Genomic DNA, 18,946 nt, shown 5'->3' with positions numbered 1-18,946 from the left:
GTCCTCTGAGTTCTGGGGCTATCTTTTTGGAAGTCATGATGTAAAATGGGACACAGAACACACCTGTGTCAGGAGTTACTCTCTGCATCAATATTTCCTTTCCAGGCGTCTCTGGATCTCTAATCCCTTCTTGACTCTATCTTTCTTGGTCGTGGTGAAAGATACAAGTTTATGCCATGAATATGGTAACAGGAAAGTCCAGGGCCTGCTGGAAAGGCAGAGACTTAATTTGCTTACATCTGAGGGGTGATTGTTGCTGCTGTGTCAAGTTGTTTATTCTTTTTTGTATTTGAGTCTTGCCCTGCCTGCAGGCTCCTAACTCACAGAGGTTTTGACAGGAATTTGGACCAGAAAGTTTGGGCTGTGGCGGGAAGAGGAGGGGATGTGGGCAAAGAGAGGTACCTGCCCCTCCCCCAACTTTTGGGGAAAAAAAACCCAAAATGTAATAAAATGTCAAAAGTTCATGAAAACAGTTAAATTTATTTATTTGTAAATTAAATTTATTTTGAAACACAAATGACAGTTCTGTTTGTTGCATGATGATGTAAAAATCACATGTTTTTAAAAAAGAAAGCTGAGCATCATCTATTGAGCCAGCTGCTTTAATTGCACCATCTTATAGCGAGACCTGCCGCTGTCATGCTTGTAGGGAATGTGCAGCCCGCCACCAATACTTTAGTCTCGCCATGGCTGTGATTTCCTAAAAAGCGCCCTCTACCCGTGAGATGTCGATAATCAAAGTCACAGAAAAGGAGAAGAAAAAGAGGGGTTTTGGCTTAGTAATACTAGCTGATTTGGGTATATTGAATAATGTCTTGGTATCATTACTGAGCTCTTCACATTCTTTCGAAGATTCAGCCAAAATTCAGAATCCCAGCAACATAAGGCTGATTTGCTGGATTGCTGTTTCTGTTGTGGATGGCTAGGTCTTTTTAAAAAGCAGCTTTTTAAAAAAACATGGTGTTAATAATCCATCATCTCTTCGTGGACATCTATGAAGTGGTCTTCTAAAAACCCTTAAACACAGTCCAATACGTTTTCTTACCGACTAGGAATCTATCATATGGTAAGGCAAAAATCTACCTTTGCAATATCCACAGAGAAACAGAGTGGCAAGATAGAATAGCTAAGGAGAAAAGAAGCATATGTCATTTGCTTATGGGATCTATTTTCACGTACTTCAGAACGCTTCATTTGTTATGACATGATCATCACAAGTTCACTGTCTAGTCATTGTAAGCATACCCTCAAAGAGTCTCCTCTCCTGATAGCTTGATTGCCATCACTGTAGGTACTTGAAAACAGAAGTTATTTTATATCATTCTAATTGAGTTTTTCCCCTAAATCTGGTTGGTATCCCATATAGTTGAAGATTCGCATGGTTTTACTCTACTAATGAAAAGACAAACACACTAGAGCAGAAGTGTGTAAGTGGCACAGAGATACTTCCATGAAAAAGCCTTATTTTCCTTATATTAGGAACACTGAGGCCCTGAAGATGGGATTGCCTCTCTGTTTTACTCAGACATTGTATTTTTAAAAACCAAACATTAGTTCACCTCACAACAACAACATTCCAGTTTAAAGAATGTAAAAGATTGCCAACTTAAGTTTCCTGAACTTTCCCTCTTCTCAGTGACAAATGAGATTGTTACCCTCAACTATTTGGAACCTCGGACAGAATACGAGCTCTGCGTGCAGCTGGTCCGGCGTGGAGAGGGCGGGGAAGGGCATCCTGGACCTGTGAGGCGGTTCACAACAGCTTCTATCGGTCAGTTGAAGCAAACAGGCATTTATTCAGGAGCTGGGTGGGTGGGGGAGGAAGGGGAAAGAGGAAGGAAGACCAGGAAGGGTGGTGGTGGGTGAGTGGGATGGTGGTGGAAAGGGGTTTGCTTTTGAATGGGTGGGAAAGTGACAGGAAAGCTAGCAACTTGGAGCCAAACTGGTCCTTTATTTGGGCTGCACTCCTGGTCTGTCTCCCTGGGGGAGGGAGTCTGCAGCAATCCACCGGGACAGAGAAGGAAGCAGATGACCCTTCAGGAAGGCAGGGACATCCCTTAGGAGTTGGGATTTACTTAGCAGCAACTGTGCTCCGTCTTGGCTCCCGAGTTTTACCACCAGCTTCCTGTTTCCATCTTAAGGGCCCAAGACAGGCTCTTGCCGCATACGTACTCCAGAAATCCCAGTTTATTTACTTTCAAAAGTAATTTCTAGTTTTTCGAAGTCATTCATGCACATAGTGAAAACATCAAATAGAATGAAAGGCTTTTACCTATAGAACAGCAGTTCTGGGCTTCCCTGATGGCGCAGTGGTTAAGAATCCACCTGCCAATGCAGCGGACACAGCTTTGAGCCCTGGTCCTGGAAGATCCCACATGCTGCGGAGCAACTAAGCCCGTGTGCCACAACTGCTGAGCCTGCGCTCTAAAGCCTGCAAGCCACAACTACTGAAGCCTGTGTGCCACAACTCCTGAGCCCACGTGCCACATCTCCTGAGCCCACATGCCACAACTACTGAAGCCCGTGCACCTAGAGCCCGCGTTCCGCAACAAGAGAAGCCACTGCAATGAGAAGTCCACACACTGCAATGAAGAGTAGCTCCCCCCTCACCGCAACTGGAGAAAGTAGAGTCCCAGAGTGGTTAATAACTTGCCCATGGTAATGCATCGGGTACATTGCCATACTAGATCTTCAGGCTTGATATCTTTTTGTTTCTCCTGGATGAAACAAAATATCCAGGTATTTTTTACCTGGGAGTCCAAAGGCACAATGTCCTTATCCCAGTTGATGAGTTTTCCTATTTTTAGTCCATTTACTAAAAGCAGAAGGATATGGAATGATTTAGTGAGAAGCAAGGAAGAGCATCAGGCTCTTCTGCAGGGGTTGTGCATCCCTAACAGAGACTCTCCCCTCCACACTCCCCACCTAGGGTTCATCTGACCAGCAGGATCCTTAAAGAACCAAATGAAACTCAGTAGCTACTCTGATGCTTGTAGAAACATTGCACAAGTAAGGAATGGCTTCCTGGGAACCCACCAGGTAGTAAATCCCAAAAATAACACTGGAGACTACATATGACTTAGAGGATAAAGGAATCTCCATGACTATGATCCAAGGGGCCCCTAATATGTCATCAGGTTGCTGCTAAAAGGCGAATGGTAGTTAATTCTCTCTTAGAGCGGTGCTGGTGAATCAAAAGGGGAAGGCCATAATCTGACTCAGATGGAAAGTATTTATGGAACAGAACATAAAACACTTCACAGACCCGTACTGTGCTGTCTTCAGCTCTCAGAATATGTTCCAGCCAGGATGTATTTAGAGATGTCTTGGAATATATTTCAAAGTAGTTCTCAGGGGTGGGCGGGAAGGGAATTCTTGAAGGTTCATCTTTTCCCAGCATTTGAATTTTGCTGATGTTTGTTTTTAAATTCATTTGGCAGCTGCACTATTTATAAGTGTGTTGGTTGAGTGATAAAGGCTGGGAGGGCCAGGAGGGGAGGGGAGAGAAGATACTCTGAACACACGGCAGAGAGAGGGCAGGTTGGGAGGGGTGAAGGGTAAGTCATGCTCCCAAAGAGAGGGAAATGACCATTTATGGGGTTGCTCCTCTGTACCAGGCACAGGCTTAGAAGGTTTACGTGTTTGCTGCGCACCATCAGTCCTCCCTCTGTCTGCTGTCATCGTAAGCCTATCTACCCGCTCCAGGTGGCTTATTTCGGAACTTAAACTTTAGAGAAGAGCAAAAGGAGGTGACATCACCTCTCTCAATTTGCAAAGGTTATGGAGAAAAGACCAATAAGACCTGGAGCATAATGCCCAGCAGGTGGCAGGACCTGATTACTGGTTCTCCCTCATCTAAGGGTGGTCAGAACTGACCAGTGAGAGTCCCTCTCCCACTGGGTGGAAACAGACCCTTCCTCTCACCTCTAACCAAGTTTCTCAATCTTTTAATTTTATTTTTTAATTTTTTTAACTTTTTTTTCATTTTATTGGAATATAGTTGATATACAATGTTGTGTTAGTTTCAGGTGTACAGCAAAGTGATTGTTATACGTATATACATTCTTCTTCAGATTCTTTACCTTATTGTAATTTTTAAAATTATCACCCTCTAAAGAACTTCTTAGATAGTTTTGTCCTTAAGACAAAATCTCTGTTTTGTCTTAATGTCTCTTCTGCCATGAATTGTAATACCACAGATCTGTTTATATATTGTGGCCCTTCATAAACAATTGTCATTATCTAAAATTTTCTCATACCCCAAGAACCAATTTTTGCCCCCTTAGGGGCAATAATGTCCCCACCAAGAATGCATGAGTAGAGGATCACTATTCTATGTTTTGAAAATACTTTATATCTGAAGTTTAAAATATCAATATACTATTATTAACTGAAAATTTACAGATTCCTCCACTGTCCATTGGCCCAATGTATTTTATGGAGGAAGGAAGGAAGACAGAGAGAAAATGTTGACAGAGCCCCTAACACCTTCCAAGCATTTTCACCTTCACTATCTCGTTTCTCCTCCTGAGTCTGGAAGATGAGTATTTTCATTTCATGCTCCATGTGAACTCGGAGAGGTTATGAATTTTCCCAAGGTCACAAAACTAAAGGGGCATGCTCCTGCCTCTTTGATTTCAAAACCCATATTGTTTCTATTCAGTTACCTCTCTGGTAGCCCAGGTTCTTGGGGGTAATTATGGCCACACGGCGTGTGGTCAGAGTCAAACCTTGATGTGATCAGAGCAGTGCGAGGCCTGGCCTAGCCATCACAGTGTTGTCATGTCTGAAATTGTCCTTGCTAAGGGGAAGTAACCCTGAAATTGCTTTAAAATATATTGCTCAAAATGGGAACAGAAACACTGAACCTACAACCCCAGAACCTTGGCAAATCCAGTGTTTCCATTTTTATCAGTTTCCTTCCTTTTTCACCAGTTGTAGACATGGCTTTTACCAAGTGGTAAGCAGAGTTTTTTTCTCGTGTGTTTTAAGTTTTGGAGGAGCTTTTGTACTTTTTCCAATAAACTTTTAATCCCTTGGATGGCTATATCATAATTTATTAAAGCATTTTCCTATTTTGAGCATTTTGGTTTCTTATGATTATCTGTTATTATAAATAATGTAATGGACATCTTCATGCACCTAGCTTTTCGCTACCTTTGAGTTGTTTCTTCAGGATAAATCCTTGGTAGTCAGACTATACTCCCAAAGTATATGATCATTTCTAGAGCTCTTGAAAAATATTCCCAAGTTGTCCTTCAAAGGGGTTGTATTCCTGTCTTACAATTACTCAAGCTACATACTAGAATATTTTAAAGCTTTGCTATTCTGGTAGGAAAAAGGAAAAGTATTACATGGCTGCTAGCATGTGTTTCTTTGATAGCTTGTGAAAGTGTATATTATTCTAGGAGCCAGGGTTATCCCATAAAGTTGTCCTTTGGGGCTGTTGTTACCTTCACCCTATATAAAAACAATGATTATTCTGGTTTCTCCTAGGTCTTCCTCCTCCAAGAGGTCTCAGTCTCCTACCAAAAAGTCAGACCACTCTAAATTTGACCTGGCAACCCATATTTCCAAGCTCAGAAGATGACTTTTATGTTGAAGTTGAGAGGAGGTCTGTGCTAATGAATAGTGATCAGCAGAATATTAAAGTGCCAGGCAACCTGACTTCAGTGCTCCTTAACAATTTACAGCCCAGGGAGCAGTACATAGTCCGAGCCAGAGTCAACACCAAGGCCCAGGGGGAATGGAGCGAAGATCTCATCGCTTGGACCCTTAGCGACAGTAAGTACCTCATGATGCCCCAGCCTTGCCTGAATGACACTTGGCTGCTGCCGTTTAGACTTAGCTCCCGTCACTTCAAGTCTGCTTCTTAGAAACCATAAAAGGTAGTTAGTTGTGAATGGAGGCTCATTAGTGCCCCCCACCAACACATCAAATCATTTTAGCAACCTGTAATATATACGAACGCTTCATGTGTTTGGATTTGTGGTAATTCAGCCAGGACTGTGCTAAAATTTACCTTTCCTTTCTATAGAGTTACTTATTAAGTAAATTAATAACATGAATAAGGTTTTCTAGGGCTTGTTGAATCTGTTATATGACAGTTTTTAGGATTGTTGCACACAGATGATGATTCATCTAATTCATCTAATCTTAAAAGCCAAAGAACTCTGCTTGAAAAATCTCCAAAACAGACAATTCTTGGCATTACAGTGTATATATATATATATATATATATATATATATATATATACTTGAGAGTAATATATATTTGAGTGTAGTAAAACAACTTTTCTTTCAAAATATTCTTCAGTTCAGGCTTCTCTCAATCTCATATTGGTCATTAAAAATTAGCTGGAACTTCTAGGGTTTCTTTGTAGAATTGAAAGCTTTTTCGTCATGAACCAGAGAGTTCTATTTTGATTCACTGCATTAGAACTGTCTGTGCATTTTGGAGTCCTTGGAAAGACTAGGTGTTTCTGGGTCACACCAACCATCACTTATGCTAGGATCCTGTGGTCTCTTGTCAAATCCCAAAGTCTGAGGTTCTTTTCTGCAGCTGAGTTGCCACCACCCCCTCCCCAGTAACAGGTGTGTAAACTGGCTCTTGTTTTTCCAGGCACTCTCTTCTTGTATCAATAACATGTGGAAGTCTCAACGGTTTTGTCTGTGTTTAGGGATGTCTTCTTCATCTTTAAAAAATTCTGACATTTAGAAGGTATAGGACAATGCAGAGAATAATACAACAAAAACCTACATTTCTACCACACAGAATTAACAACTCTTAACATTTTGTCATATTTGCTTTCAGCCTTTTTGTGGAAGTAATTCCACAATACAGATATATCAAAATCCTCTTTGACCATCATCCCCAATCTAATTCTCTCCCCCTCTCCCCAGAGACAACCAAAATTATGAGTTTATTATGTATCTTTCCATTCAATGTTGTATAATTTTAATACATTAAGTACATCCATAAGTGTGCGTATGCGTATATAGTCTCCATCTTGCTTTTTGAACATGTCTGCTAAGTGCTTAACATATTTTCTAACAAGTGCTTAATACGGATAGGCCCTATGGACCAGTGGCTAACTACAGACTAATAGGAATCTTATTTCTTCTACTTGAATCTATTTCTTAAAAGCTGTGTGACCTCAGCCAAGTCACTTAATCCCTCTGAGCCTCAATACTTACAGTAAGATTGTTATGAGGAGTCAATGAGTTACTATATGGAAGGGCCTATATCAATGTCAGCTCTCAGCATTTTTCTGTTTTCCTCAGTATCAAAAACAGTGTAATAGCAGTTTGTGAAGTAACAGAATTTCCGAGGTCTTAATTTAGTTTAAGGATGGCAAATATGTGATGTGTGTGTGTTGCCATTTTCCTGTCTGCAGCCACTTGTCAAGTCTGCGTCGAGTCCACTACCAACTGATTGGAGTTACCCTCTGAGATAACACTTACTAGCCATTCATGGTTTATGAGCTGATATTAACTCTCTCTCAAAAGCATAATAACCAAAGAGTTGGTAATATATCTTAAGTAAAATATTGTTTGTTTGTTTTAAATTTCTAGTTCTCCCTCCTCAACCAGAAAACATCAAGATTTCCAACATCACAGACTCCTCAGCTGTGATCTCTTGGACAATCCTGGATGGCTATTCTATTTCTTCTATTATCATCCGTTACAAGGTTCAGGGCAAGAATGAAGACCAGCACATTGATGTGAAGATCAAGAATGCCACCATCACCCAGTATCAGCTCAAGGGCCTAGAGCCCCAAACAGCTTACCAGGTGGACATCTTTGCAGAGAACAACATAGGGTCAAGCAATCCAACCTTTTCTCATGAACTGATGACTCTTTCTGAATCTCAAGGTTGGTAGAGTGGACAGGTATTTACATAGAATTATTTCTGGAGAGTATCAGAAAAGCCCCTCTGTCTTACGATATTTACCCCATATTCACATCATGTGACATAATGGGCTGGTAGGTGTCACCATCTCTAAAGAAGTCCTTGGAATGAAAATGCCCCTTGGAAGGATAACCCGTTGATCTGTTATCTATCATGAAAACTTAGGTGAACTTAGCCCATCAGCACTCCCCATCCAGCAACTGAAGCTCTGAGGGATATGAATGTGATTCCATGCAGAAGGAAGACAGAGGACCCAGCTTAGTGGAGACAGCCCTGCGTGGTGCAGTGGGCGCTCCAGGAACCACACGCCACTCTTTCTCAGAACGAACCCTCTTTTAGCTTGGATGACACTGTGGTAGTCCGAGTTTTCTTTTACTTTTCAGATCCAGGTTGTGATGTCTCCACGTCCACCGTTAACCCCCACTCCAGAGAGAATAAGCCCTTTGAGATAGAGATCGCTCAGAGTGCCAAGCACATGAGGCCCAGTGTTTGAGATTTTTTGAAATTGAAATATAGTTGATGTAATGTACAATATTATGTTAGTTTCAAGAGCACTACATAGTGATTTGACATTTGCATATATTATGAAATGATCACCACAATAAGGCTAGTAACCATCTGTCTCCATACAAAGTGATTACAATAATATTGACTACATTCCATATGCTGTATATTACATCCCCGTGGCTTATTTATTTCATAAGTGGAGGGTTGTACCTCTTAATCCTCTCCAGTGTTTGTGATTGGTAAAACCTGTTGAATGTAATTAGTGAAAAAGGACCCCGGGGGTGGGAAGAACTGCAGCTCCTGGAGAGCCTTCCCTCTGAGGTCTGTCTGAAATTGCACTTCCTTGCCCTCTGTGCTATACAGCTTGTGCAAGGGAATGTAGCTAGAGGGACATTAGAGGGAAATGGTGATTTCTGCAAATTTATAATTCAGACCAGAGTATTTTTACAGAAAATGTTATAGCCCTAAAAACTTCTTGGTTCTCTTGAGGCCTACCTAGGGCTTAAGAAATAAAATCAAGCAAGCCCTGTTCTCAGTGCTGATTCTTTGGAACATGTTTGAAATATGCAAGGAATGATGGGTCTGCCAATTATAGAGAATTGTATTCAATAGTTTTCACCTGACACTCTTAATAAATGCATAATTTCAATAGTTACTTGTGTTTTGGTAAAACATGTACAGGCCCTAAATCCAAGTTATAAATAAAATACTAAGAGAAAAATTTTAAGACAAGATGTAACAAAACTAAACAACCCTCATCATCCCATTTCAGACATCTCTTTATGCACGTATAAGACGGAGATAGAAGGAAAGGTAGCTAATCACAAAAGAATAATTGTTAAAAGATAGGATCATGCTCTACATGTTGTTTCTCATAAAAATACATTGAATTTATCTTTATTTGAATTTAAACAAGGGAAAGAAGTGGAGGGGTTATACCATAGTCTTTAATAGTTTATTTTGACCTGAGCCCAAAACTTAATGGTTTTTTCTCTCTCTCTCTTCTTTCCTTCCTTCTTTCTTTGTCGCATTGGTATCCTCAGGTTTTCTCTATCAGCTATTTTTTTTAACATCTTTATTGTAGTATAATTGCTTTACAATGTTGTGTTAGTTTCTGCTGTATAACAAAGTGAATCAGCTATATGTATATATATATCTCCATATCGCCTCCCTCTTGTGTCTCCCTCCACCCTCCCTATCCCACCCCTCTAGGTGGTCACAAAGCACCAAGCTGATCTCCCTGTGCTATGCAGTTGCTTCCCACTAGCTATCTATTTCATATTTGGTAGTGTATATATGTCAAGGCTACTCTCTCATTTCGCCCCAGCTTACCCTTCCCCCTCCCCATGTCCTCAAGTCCATTCTCTACATCTACATCTTTATTCCTGTCCTGCTCCTAGGTTCATCAAAACAATTTTGATTTTAGATTCCATATATATGCGTTAGCATACGGTATTTGTTTTTCTCTTTCTGACTTACTTCACTCTGTATGACAGATTCTAGTTTGTTTGTTTTTATGGCTGAGTAATATTCCATTGCATATATGTGCCACATCTTCTTTATCCACTCATCTGTTGATGAACACTTAGGTTGCTTCCATGTCCTGGCTATTGTAAATAGTGCTTCAGTGAACATTGTGGTACATGACTCTTTTTGAATTATGGTTTTCTCAGGGTATATGCCCAGTAGTGGTATTGCCAGGTCATATGGTAGTTCTATTTTTCATTTTTTAAGGAACTTCCATACTATTCTCCATAGTGGCTGTATCAATTTACATTCCCAGCAACAGTGCAAGAGGGTTCCCTTTTCTCCACACCCTCTCCAGCATTTCTTGTTTCTAGATTTTTTGATGATGGCTATTCTGACCAGTGTGAGGTGATACCTCATTGCAGTTTTGATTTGCATTTCTCTAATGATTAGTGATGTTGAGCATCCTTTCATGTATTTATTGGCAATCTGTATATCTTCTTTGGAGAAATGTCTACTTAGGTCTTCTGCCCATTTTTGGATTGGGTTGTTTGTTTTTTTGATATTGAGCTTCATGAGCTGCTTGTATATTTTGGAGATGAATCCTTTGTCAGTTGCTTCATCTGCAAATATTTTCTCCCATTCTGAGGGTTGTCTTTTCGTCTTGTTTATGGTTTCCTTTGCTGTGCAAAAGCTTTGAAGTTTCATTAGGTCCCATTTGTTTATTTTTGTTTTTATTTCCATTTCTCTAGGAGGTGGGTCAAAAAGGATCTTGCTGTGATTTATGTCATAGAGTGTTCTGCCTATGTTTTCCTCTAAGGGTTTTATAGTGTCTGGCCTTACATTTAGGTCTTTAATCCATTTTGAGTTTATTTTTGTGTATGGTGTTCTAATTTCATTCTTTTACGTGTACCTGTCCGGTTTTCCCAGTGCCACTTATTGAAGAGACTGTCTTTTCTCCATTTTATACTCTTGCTTCCTTTATTAAAGATAAGGTGACCATATGTGCGTGGGTTAATCTCTGGGCTTTCTATCCTGTTCCATTGATCTATATTTCTGTTTTTGTGCCAGTACCATACTGTCTTGATTACTGTAGCTTTGTAGTATAGTCTGAAGTCAGGGAGCCTGATTGCTCCAGCTCCTTTTCTCCTTTCTCAAGATGGCTTTGGATGTTAGGGGGCTTTTGTGTTTACATACAAATTGTGAAATTTTTTGTCCTAGATCTGTGAAAAATGCCATTGGTAGTTTGATAGGGATTGCACTGAATCTGTAGATTGCTTTGGGTAGTATAGTCATTTTCACAATGTTGATTTTTCCAATGAAAGAATATCGTATATCTCTCCATCTGTTTATATCATCTTGAATTTCTTTCATCAGTGTCTTATTCTTTTCTGCATACAGGTCTTTTGTCTTCTTAAGTAGGTTTATTCCTAGTTATTTTATTCTTTTTGTTGCAATGGTAAATGGAAGCGCTTCCTTAATTTCCGTTTCAGATTTTTCATCATTAGTGTATAGGAGTCCAAGAGATTTCTGTGCATTAATTTTGTATCCTGCAACTTTACTAAATTCATTGATTAGCTCTAGTAGTTTTCTGGTAGCATCTTTAGGATTCTCTATGTATAGTATCATGTCATCTGCAAACAGTGACAGCTTTACTTCTTTTCTGATTTGTATTCCTTTAATTTCTTTTCCTTCTCGGATTGCTGTGGCTAAAACTTCCAAAACTATGTTGAATAATAGCGGTGAGAGTGGGCAACCTTGTCTTTTTCCTGATCTTAGTGGAAATGGTTTCAATTTTTCACCATTGAGGACGATATTGGCTGTGGGTTTGTCATATATGGCCTTTATTATGTTGAGGTAGGTTCCCTCTATGCCTACTTTATGGAGAGTTTTTATCATAAATGGGTGTTGAATTTTGTCGAAAGCTTTTTCTGCATCAATTGAGATGATCATATGGTTTTTCTCCTTCAATTTGTTAATATGGTGTATCACATTGATTGATTTGCATATATTGAAGAATCCTTGCATTCCTGGGATAAACCCCACTTGATCATGGTGTATGATCCTTTTAATGTGCTGTTGGATTCTGTTTGCTAGTATTTCGTTGAGGAGTTTTGCATCTATTTTCATCAGTGATATTGGCGTGTAGTTTTCTTTTTTTGTGACATCTTTGTCTGGCTTTGGTATCAGGGTGATGGTGGCCTCATAGAATGAGTTTCAGAGTGTTCCTCCCTCTGCTATATTTTGGAATAGTTTTAGAAGGATAGGTGTTAGCTCTTCTCTAAATGTTTGATAGAATTCACCTGTGAAGCCATCTGGTCCTGGGCATTTGTTTGTTGGAAGATTTTTAATCACAGTTTCAATTTCAGTGCTTGTGATCGGTCTGTTTATATTTTCTATTTCTTCCTGGTTCAGTCTCGGAAGATTGTGCTTTTCTAAGAATTTGTCCATTTCTTCCAGGTTGTCCATTTTATTCACATAGTTGCTTGTAGTAATCTCTCATGATCTTTTGTATTTCTGCAGTGTCAGTTGTTACTTCTTTTTCATTTCTAATTCTGTTGATTTGAGTCTTCTCCCTTTTTTTCTTGATGAGTCTGGCTAATGGTTTATTAAGTTTGTTTATCTTCTCAAAGAACCAGCTTTTAGTTTTATTGATCTTTGCTCTCGTTTCCTTCATTTCTTTTTCATTTATTTCTGATCTGATCTTTATGATTTCTTTCCCTCTGCTAACTTTGAGGTTTTCTTGTTCTTCTTTCTCTCATTGCTTTAGTTGTAAGATTAGGTTGTTTATTTGAGATTTTTTTTTGTTTCTTCAGGTAGTATTGTATTGCTATAAACTTCCCTCTTAGAACTGCTTTTGCTGCATCCCATAAGTTTTGTGTCATCGTGTTTTCATTGTCATTTGTTTCTAGGTATTTTTTGATTTCCTCTTTGATTTCTTCAGTGATGTCTTGGTTATTTAGTAGTGTATTGTTTAGCCTCCATATGTTTGTATTTTTTACAGTTTTTTCCCTGTAATTGATATCATAGCGTTGTGGTCAGAAAAGATACTTGATAGGATTTCAGTTTTCTTAAATTTACCAAGGCTCGATTTGTGACCCAAGATATGATCTATCCTGGAGAATGTTCCGTGAGCCCTTGAAAAGAAAGTGTATTCTGTTTTTTTTGGATGGAATCTCTTATAAATATGAATTAAGTCCATCTTGTCTAATGTGTCATTTAAAGCTTGTGTTTCCATATTTATTTTCATTTTGGATGACCTCTCCATTGGTGAAAGTGGGGTGTTAAAGTCCCCTACTATTATTGTGTGACTGTCCATTTCCCCTTTTATGGCTGTTAGCATTTGCCTTATGTATTGAGGTGCTCCTATGTTGGATGCATAAATATTTACAATTGTTATATCTTCTTCTTGGATTGATCCCTTGATCATTATGTAGCGTCCTTCTTGGTCTCTTGTAATAGTCTTTATTTTAAAGTCTATTTTGTCTGATATGAGAATTGCTTCTCCGGCTTTCTTTTGATTTCCATTTGCATGGAATATCTTTTTTCATCCCTTCACTTTCAGTCTGTATGTGTCCCTAGGTCTGAAGTAGGTCTCTTGTAGACAGCATACATATGGGTCTTGTTTTTGTATCCATTCAGCCAGTCTATGTCTTTTGGTTGGAGCATTTAATCCATTTACATTTAAGGTAATTATCGATATGTAAGTTCCTATTACCATTTTCTTAATTGTTTTGAGTTTGTTTTTGTAGGTGTTTCCTTCTCTTGTATTTCCTGCCTAGAGAAGTTCCTTTAGCATTTGTTGCAAAGCTGGTTTGCTGGTTCTGAATTCTCTTAGCTTTCGCTTGTCTGTAAAGGCTTTAATTTCTCCGTCGAATCTGAATGAGATCCTTGCTGGGTAGAATAATCTTGGTTGTAGGTTTTTCCCTTTCATCGCTTTAAATATGTCTTGCCACTCCCTGCTGGCCTGCAGAGTTTCTGCTGAAAGATCAGCTGTTAACCTTATGGGGAGTCCCTCGTATGTTATTTGTTGCTTTTCCCTTGCTGCTTTTAATAATTTTTCTTTGTATTTAACTTTTGATAGTTTGATTAATATGTGTCTTGGCATGTTTCTCCTTGGATTTATCCTGTATGGGACTCTCTGCACTTCCTGGACTTATTTCCTTTCCCATGTTAGGGAAGTTTTCAACTGTAATCTTTTCAAATATTTTCTCAGACCCTTTCTTTTTCTCTCCTTCTTCTGGGACCCCTATAATTCAAATGTTGGTGCATTTAATGTTATCCCAGAGGTCTCTGAGACTGTCCTCAATTCTTTTCATTCTTTTTTCTTTATTCTGCTCTGTGGTAGTTATTTCCACTATTTTATCTTCCAGGTCACTTATCTATTCTTCTGCCTCAGTTATTCTGCTATTGATTCCTTCTAGAGTATTTTTAATTTCATTTATTGTGTTGTTCAGTATTGTTTGTTTGCCCTTTAGTTTTTCTATGTCCTTGTTAAACATTTCTTGTATTTTCTCCATTCTATTTCCAAGATTTTGGATCATCTTTACTATCATTATTCTGACTTCTTTTTCAGATAGACTGCCTATTTCTTCTTCATTTGTTTGGTCTGGTGGGTTTTTACCTTGCTCCTACATCTGCTGCATATTTCTCTGTCTTCTCATTTTGCTTAACTTACTGTGTTTGGGGTCTCCTTTACACAGGCTGCAGGTTCGTAGTTTCCTTTTTTTTTTGGTGTCTACCCCCAGTGGGTGAGGTTGGGTCAGTGGCTTGTGTAGGCTTCCTGGTGTAGGGGACTGGTGCCTGTGTTCTGGTGGATGAGGCTGGATCTTGTCTTTCTGTTGGGCAGGGCCATGTCCAGCGGTTTGTTTTGTGGTGTCTGTGAACTTATTATGATTTTAGGCAGCCTCTCTGCTAATGGGTTGTGTTGTGTTCCTGTCTTGCTAGTTGTTTGGCATGGGGCATCCAGCACTGGAGCTTGCTGGCTGTTGAGTAGAGCTGGGTCTTAGTGTTGAGATGGAGATCTCTGGGAGAGCTCTTGTCAATTGATATTATGTGGGGCCGGGCAGTCTCTGGTGGTCCAATGTCCTGAACTCGGCTCTCCCACCTCAGAGGCTCAGGCCTGACACCAGGCCAGAGCACCAAGACCCTGTCAGCCATGTGGCCAGGTATGTGGGGGGGAGTTTCTTGCCTTTTGGGAAGTCTGAGGTCTTCTGCCAACGTTCAGTAGGTGTTCTGTAGGAGTTGTTCCACATGTATATGTATTTTTGATGTATTTGTGGGGAGGAAGGTGATCTCTGGGTCTTACTCCACCACCATCTTGAAGGTCCCCCTGCAATAGGAGCCTCCACTGAAGATGCCAAACTCCACAAGAGCAATAGGTGCAGAGGCTTTTTTTTCAGAGGTTTTGCAGATTGTTTTTTTGTTTGTTTGTTTTCCTTTGTGCTTCGTCTAGTTTCAGTTTTTCACAGCGTGCTTCATGCAGAGGCCTTGCATCCGGCACTTCAGATCAGAGTGTGTAGTAAGAAAATCTCCATCAGCTCTTTAAAACAAGAAAAAAGCCAAAGCAGACACTATGCTCTTTAGAGTTGCAGAGCTTTAAAGCTTTTCTAGGTGGTTAAATTGTGCAGGGAGGTTTAGTCACTTACCCAAAGTCATAGATCTAATTATCCATTCTCACTATTACTCGGTAATGTTCATTTGCTTGGGCCTGTACTTGGAAGTGAAAGTTGAACAAAGGACAACAATTAGTGACTAGCATGTTGCCATTTTAAAAAAATGCCTTTTGCACATTTCTTTGAACTTAGAACAGCCCTGTGAGTCATCTCCATTGAGTTCCAGAAAATAAATGAGTAGCCCAAGGTCACCTAGCAGGGCTCAGGCTGGGCTCAGGCTGCCATTACACTCCCATTACACTGTGACTTCTCCTGCAGATGGTCTTGGCCTCTCTCTCTACCTAGACTAACCTGGTCCTTCTCCTGTGTTCTCCGGCACAGCCCCAGCAGACCTCGGAGGTGGGAAGATGCTGCTGATCGCCATCCTTGGCTCAGCGGGAATGACCTGCCTGACGGTGCTGTTGGCCTTTCTGATCATGTTGCAGTTGAAGAGGGCAAATGTCCAAAGAAGAATGGCCCAAGCCTTCCAAAACGTGGTATGTCTCATCTTCCTAATAGTAATAAGTGCAAGTCCGCATATATGCAGAACCTTCATTTTAAAGATGTGGGTCAAAAATTTTACCTGTAAAGCAAATATTTCCCTTAGGCAAGTTTCATCTTTTCTTTGTCTTCCATTATGAAATGGGAGATAAATAGCATGACTATATGATTTCTTGTCCAAATCAGAACAATTCTAAGAATGAAAAGGTTGCTCTTAATAAGTATGCAGAAGACCAAGCCTAAAGCAGGACTACTGCCCCATCAGAAAGAGAATACAGTCATACTAGTAATAAGTCACCAGCGAGGGTAATCTTGTAATATAAGGAACTGAACATTTTTGGTAATGAAGGGCATAAGGGTAACCAGACCTCAGAGTGATAGGTAATGAAGATTTGCACTAGACCAGTTTTCCCCACATTTCCCTGTTTCCAGTTTCCATTTTGTACCTCTAATATCTCTTTCAATTCTATTATCCCTCCTATATGTATGGATTACATATACGTGTGTATCTCCATTCCTGTGCACCCTTCGGTCTGCAGCCATAGTTCATGGTGCTTGGCATGGCCTCTTTCTTTCATCTAGGAATTTTGACCAGTAAAAAGTTTAGAAAATCATACTTTACCTATAGGCACCCTATTTGAGTCCTTTGCTATACTACAGCCTGAACATTTCTCTAGTTCGTGGTTTCAAGCTCTGTAAAATTAATCTGTACCCAACTTTATTGATTCTGTATATGAAACATTGAGTACAATTACATATTCCAAATGAGGTATACCTTCCTGTACATGAGTCCCTGAGATTCCCTTCAGTACAGAACAAGGGAGGCTCTGTAATCCGACTCCTTGCCAGAGCTGGCTCAACTCAGGCTGTCCCTGTAGAGGAAGGACCAGCAAGGGGGTAGAGAGTGCTAGAGCGCATCACGGTACTGATGCTTTGTCCTGATACCATCAGCAGCCACTGAAACTCAGGAGAAAAGGAGACACCCTGTTGGGTTTTGCTCTTAGCATCAGTCATCTTGGGGCCAGTGTCTGCACCAGAGTGGGCTTGAGAGATTCTGAGCTTTAGGAAAAGTTAGAGAGAGTGAGTAAGAGGCAAGAATAGACCAAGATGACGCTAGGAAACAAAGCTCTCACAGAGGTGTGTCCTGTGACTGACCCAGATAGGTCTCTGAGCTCTTTTCGAGATCAGAACTCAACACCGGCTCATTCCACAGCAGAGTAGAAACTCAAGTGTGACTAACTCAGGGATGTGCTATTTCGTGGCATATGTGCTGTTATCCTCCCCTCCCTCACCTCTGCAGACATAACTAATTGATTGTGGCGTGCTTTGCCACTGAGGCCTGTGATCATGCCCATGCAGCTCTATAGGCAGCCACTTCATCTGAGTGGGCCTGTTCAATGAACCCTATTTCCGTTTTCATTCTAGAATTGGATACAGTATTTCTTTTTTCACCCAGTGTGGGTACAAATCAGGAGGTATTATGTATCTTAAAATTATGAAAAATCCTGACACAAAAACCATTATTTTTCTAGCGGGAAGAACCAGCTGTGCAATTCAACTCAGGAACTCTGGCCCTGAACAGGAAGGCCAAAAACAACCCAGATCCTACAATTTATCCAGTGCTTGACTGGAATGACATCAAATTTCAAGATGTGATTGGGGAGGGTAATTTTGGCCAGGTCCTGAAAGCTCGCATCAAGAAGGATGGGTTACGGATGGACGCTGCCATAAAGAGAATGAAAGGTCAGTGCTTGGACTGCTCGAGTCAGCATTTTACTAGGGTGGGGGGACAGCTTGACTTCCTGTTGAATCTTTCCTCTAAGGTCTTACACTCTTTAAACAAAAAATTGGCGTGGTGTCAGATAGAGCTGTGATGTGCAACTGAAGGTGATGTTTCCTTTGAGGGTCAGCATGTAAACATGAAGGCATAAGCTATTTAGATACCACTGTCTTGATTCCTTGGGATGTGAGAATACAGATTCTCTGTCATACCCTGCTGACTTTGGGGGAGCATTATTTTTCTTAATCCAGTGGTTCTCAAAATTGAGCATGCATCCGAATCACCTGGAAGGCTTGTTAAAAAACCAGATTCTTCAGCTCCACCCCACAGTTTCTGATACAGTAAGTCTGGCGCAGGGCCACAGAACTTGGATTTCTAATTAGTTCCCATGTGATGCTGATTCTGAGGCTTGGGAGACCACACTTGGCAAACCACTATCTTCATGGATTATCTGCATCAACATTCCTAGAAATATTGTTAGAAATGCATCTACTTGGGTTTCTCCCCCTCATGGTTTTACTGTATTCTAATTTCTGGGATGGTGCATGAAAAATCTGTGTTTTTAAGCTTGCTCAGTGGCTCTTCTGTACACTCAAGTTTGAAAACCCTTGATGTATGGTCACAGGAACTAGACCTTGTCCAGTTGTGTTCAAGACTGCTTGGGGGAAGAAGAAAAAAAAAAAAGACTGCTTGGGGCCTATCCATTTAATCAGATCTTCTGAGAAAGCAGAATGACTTGTTCCCTGGCAATACTAGCTGTCTTCTCTTCCGGGTGAAATGACAGTTTAGAAATGACTTGACTGCGAAGCCGCACTGTTGATTTTACAGCACACAGGCTTGAAAAGTGACGTATTAGAGCCAGCAGTGTAATTACTAGTTTCATTGGGCAGCTCCATAGTAAGGACTCTCTGAGCTTGCTGATGGGTTTTCCTTCTTTTTGACTGCAATATTAAGCCTAAGATGACAACCCTAAATCTTTTCAAATCATCGTTGTTTTCCACACTGCTAGAAAACACTATGTCAGAAAATGAACAAAACAAAATAAACACAGTATTATTTACGCTTAGAGACAGTAATGTTTCTAAACACACACACACACACACACACACACACACACACACACAC

The 18,946-nt window shown here is 40.2% G+C and overlaps 1 protein-coding gene across 3 annotated transcripts in view; it reads left to right on the top strand.

Annotated features, from left to right (window-relative positions):
• The window catches only part of TEK (TEK receptor tyrosine kinase), a 103,730-nt gene that overhangs the window by 69,651 nt on the left and 15,133 nt on the right, over positions 1-18,946 (top strand). For 2 of the 3 annotated variants that reach the window (XM_029202108.1, XM_029202109.1), the window contains exons 11-15: positions 1,637-1,771; positions 5,497-5,784; positions 7,576-7,875; positions 15,883-16,037; positions 17,574-17,784. In XM_029202108.1, the coding sequence (XP_029057941.1) occupies positions 1,637-1,771; positions 5,497-5,784; positions 7,576-7,875; positions 15,883-16,037; positions 17,574-17,784 (1,089 nt within the window). The remainder of the gene's footprint in view (positions 1-1,636; positions 1,772-5,496; positions 5,785-7,575; positions 7,876-15,882; positions 16,038-17,573; positions 17,785-18,946) is intronic. The other variant, XM_029202110.1, reaches the window with a different exon arrangement.

The sequence above is a fragment of the Monodon monoceros genome, unplaced genomic scaffold (genome assembly GCF_005190385.1).
Source record: "Monodon monoceros isolate NGI ecotype Baffin Bay Population unplaced genomic scaffold, NGI_Narwhal_1 Super_Scaffold_5, whole genome shotgun sequence".
NCBI lineage: Eukaryota > Metazoa > Chordata > Mammalia > Artiodactyla > Monodontidae > Monodon > Monodon monoceros.
Note: the sequence above shows the minus strand (reverse complement) of the source record. Positions and strands in the feature narration are given on the sequence as shown.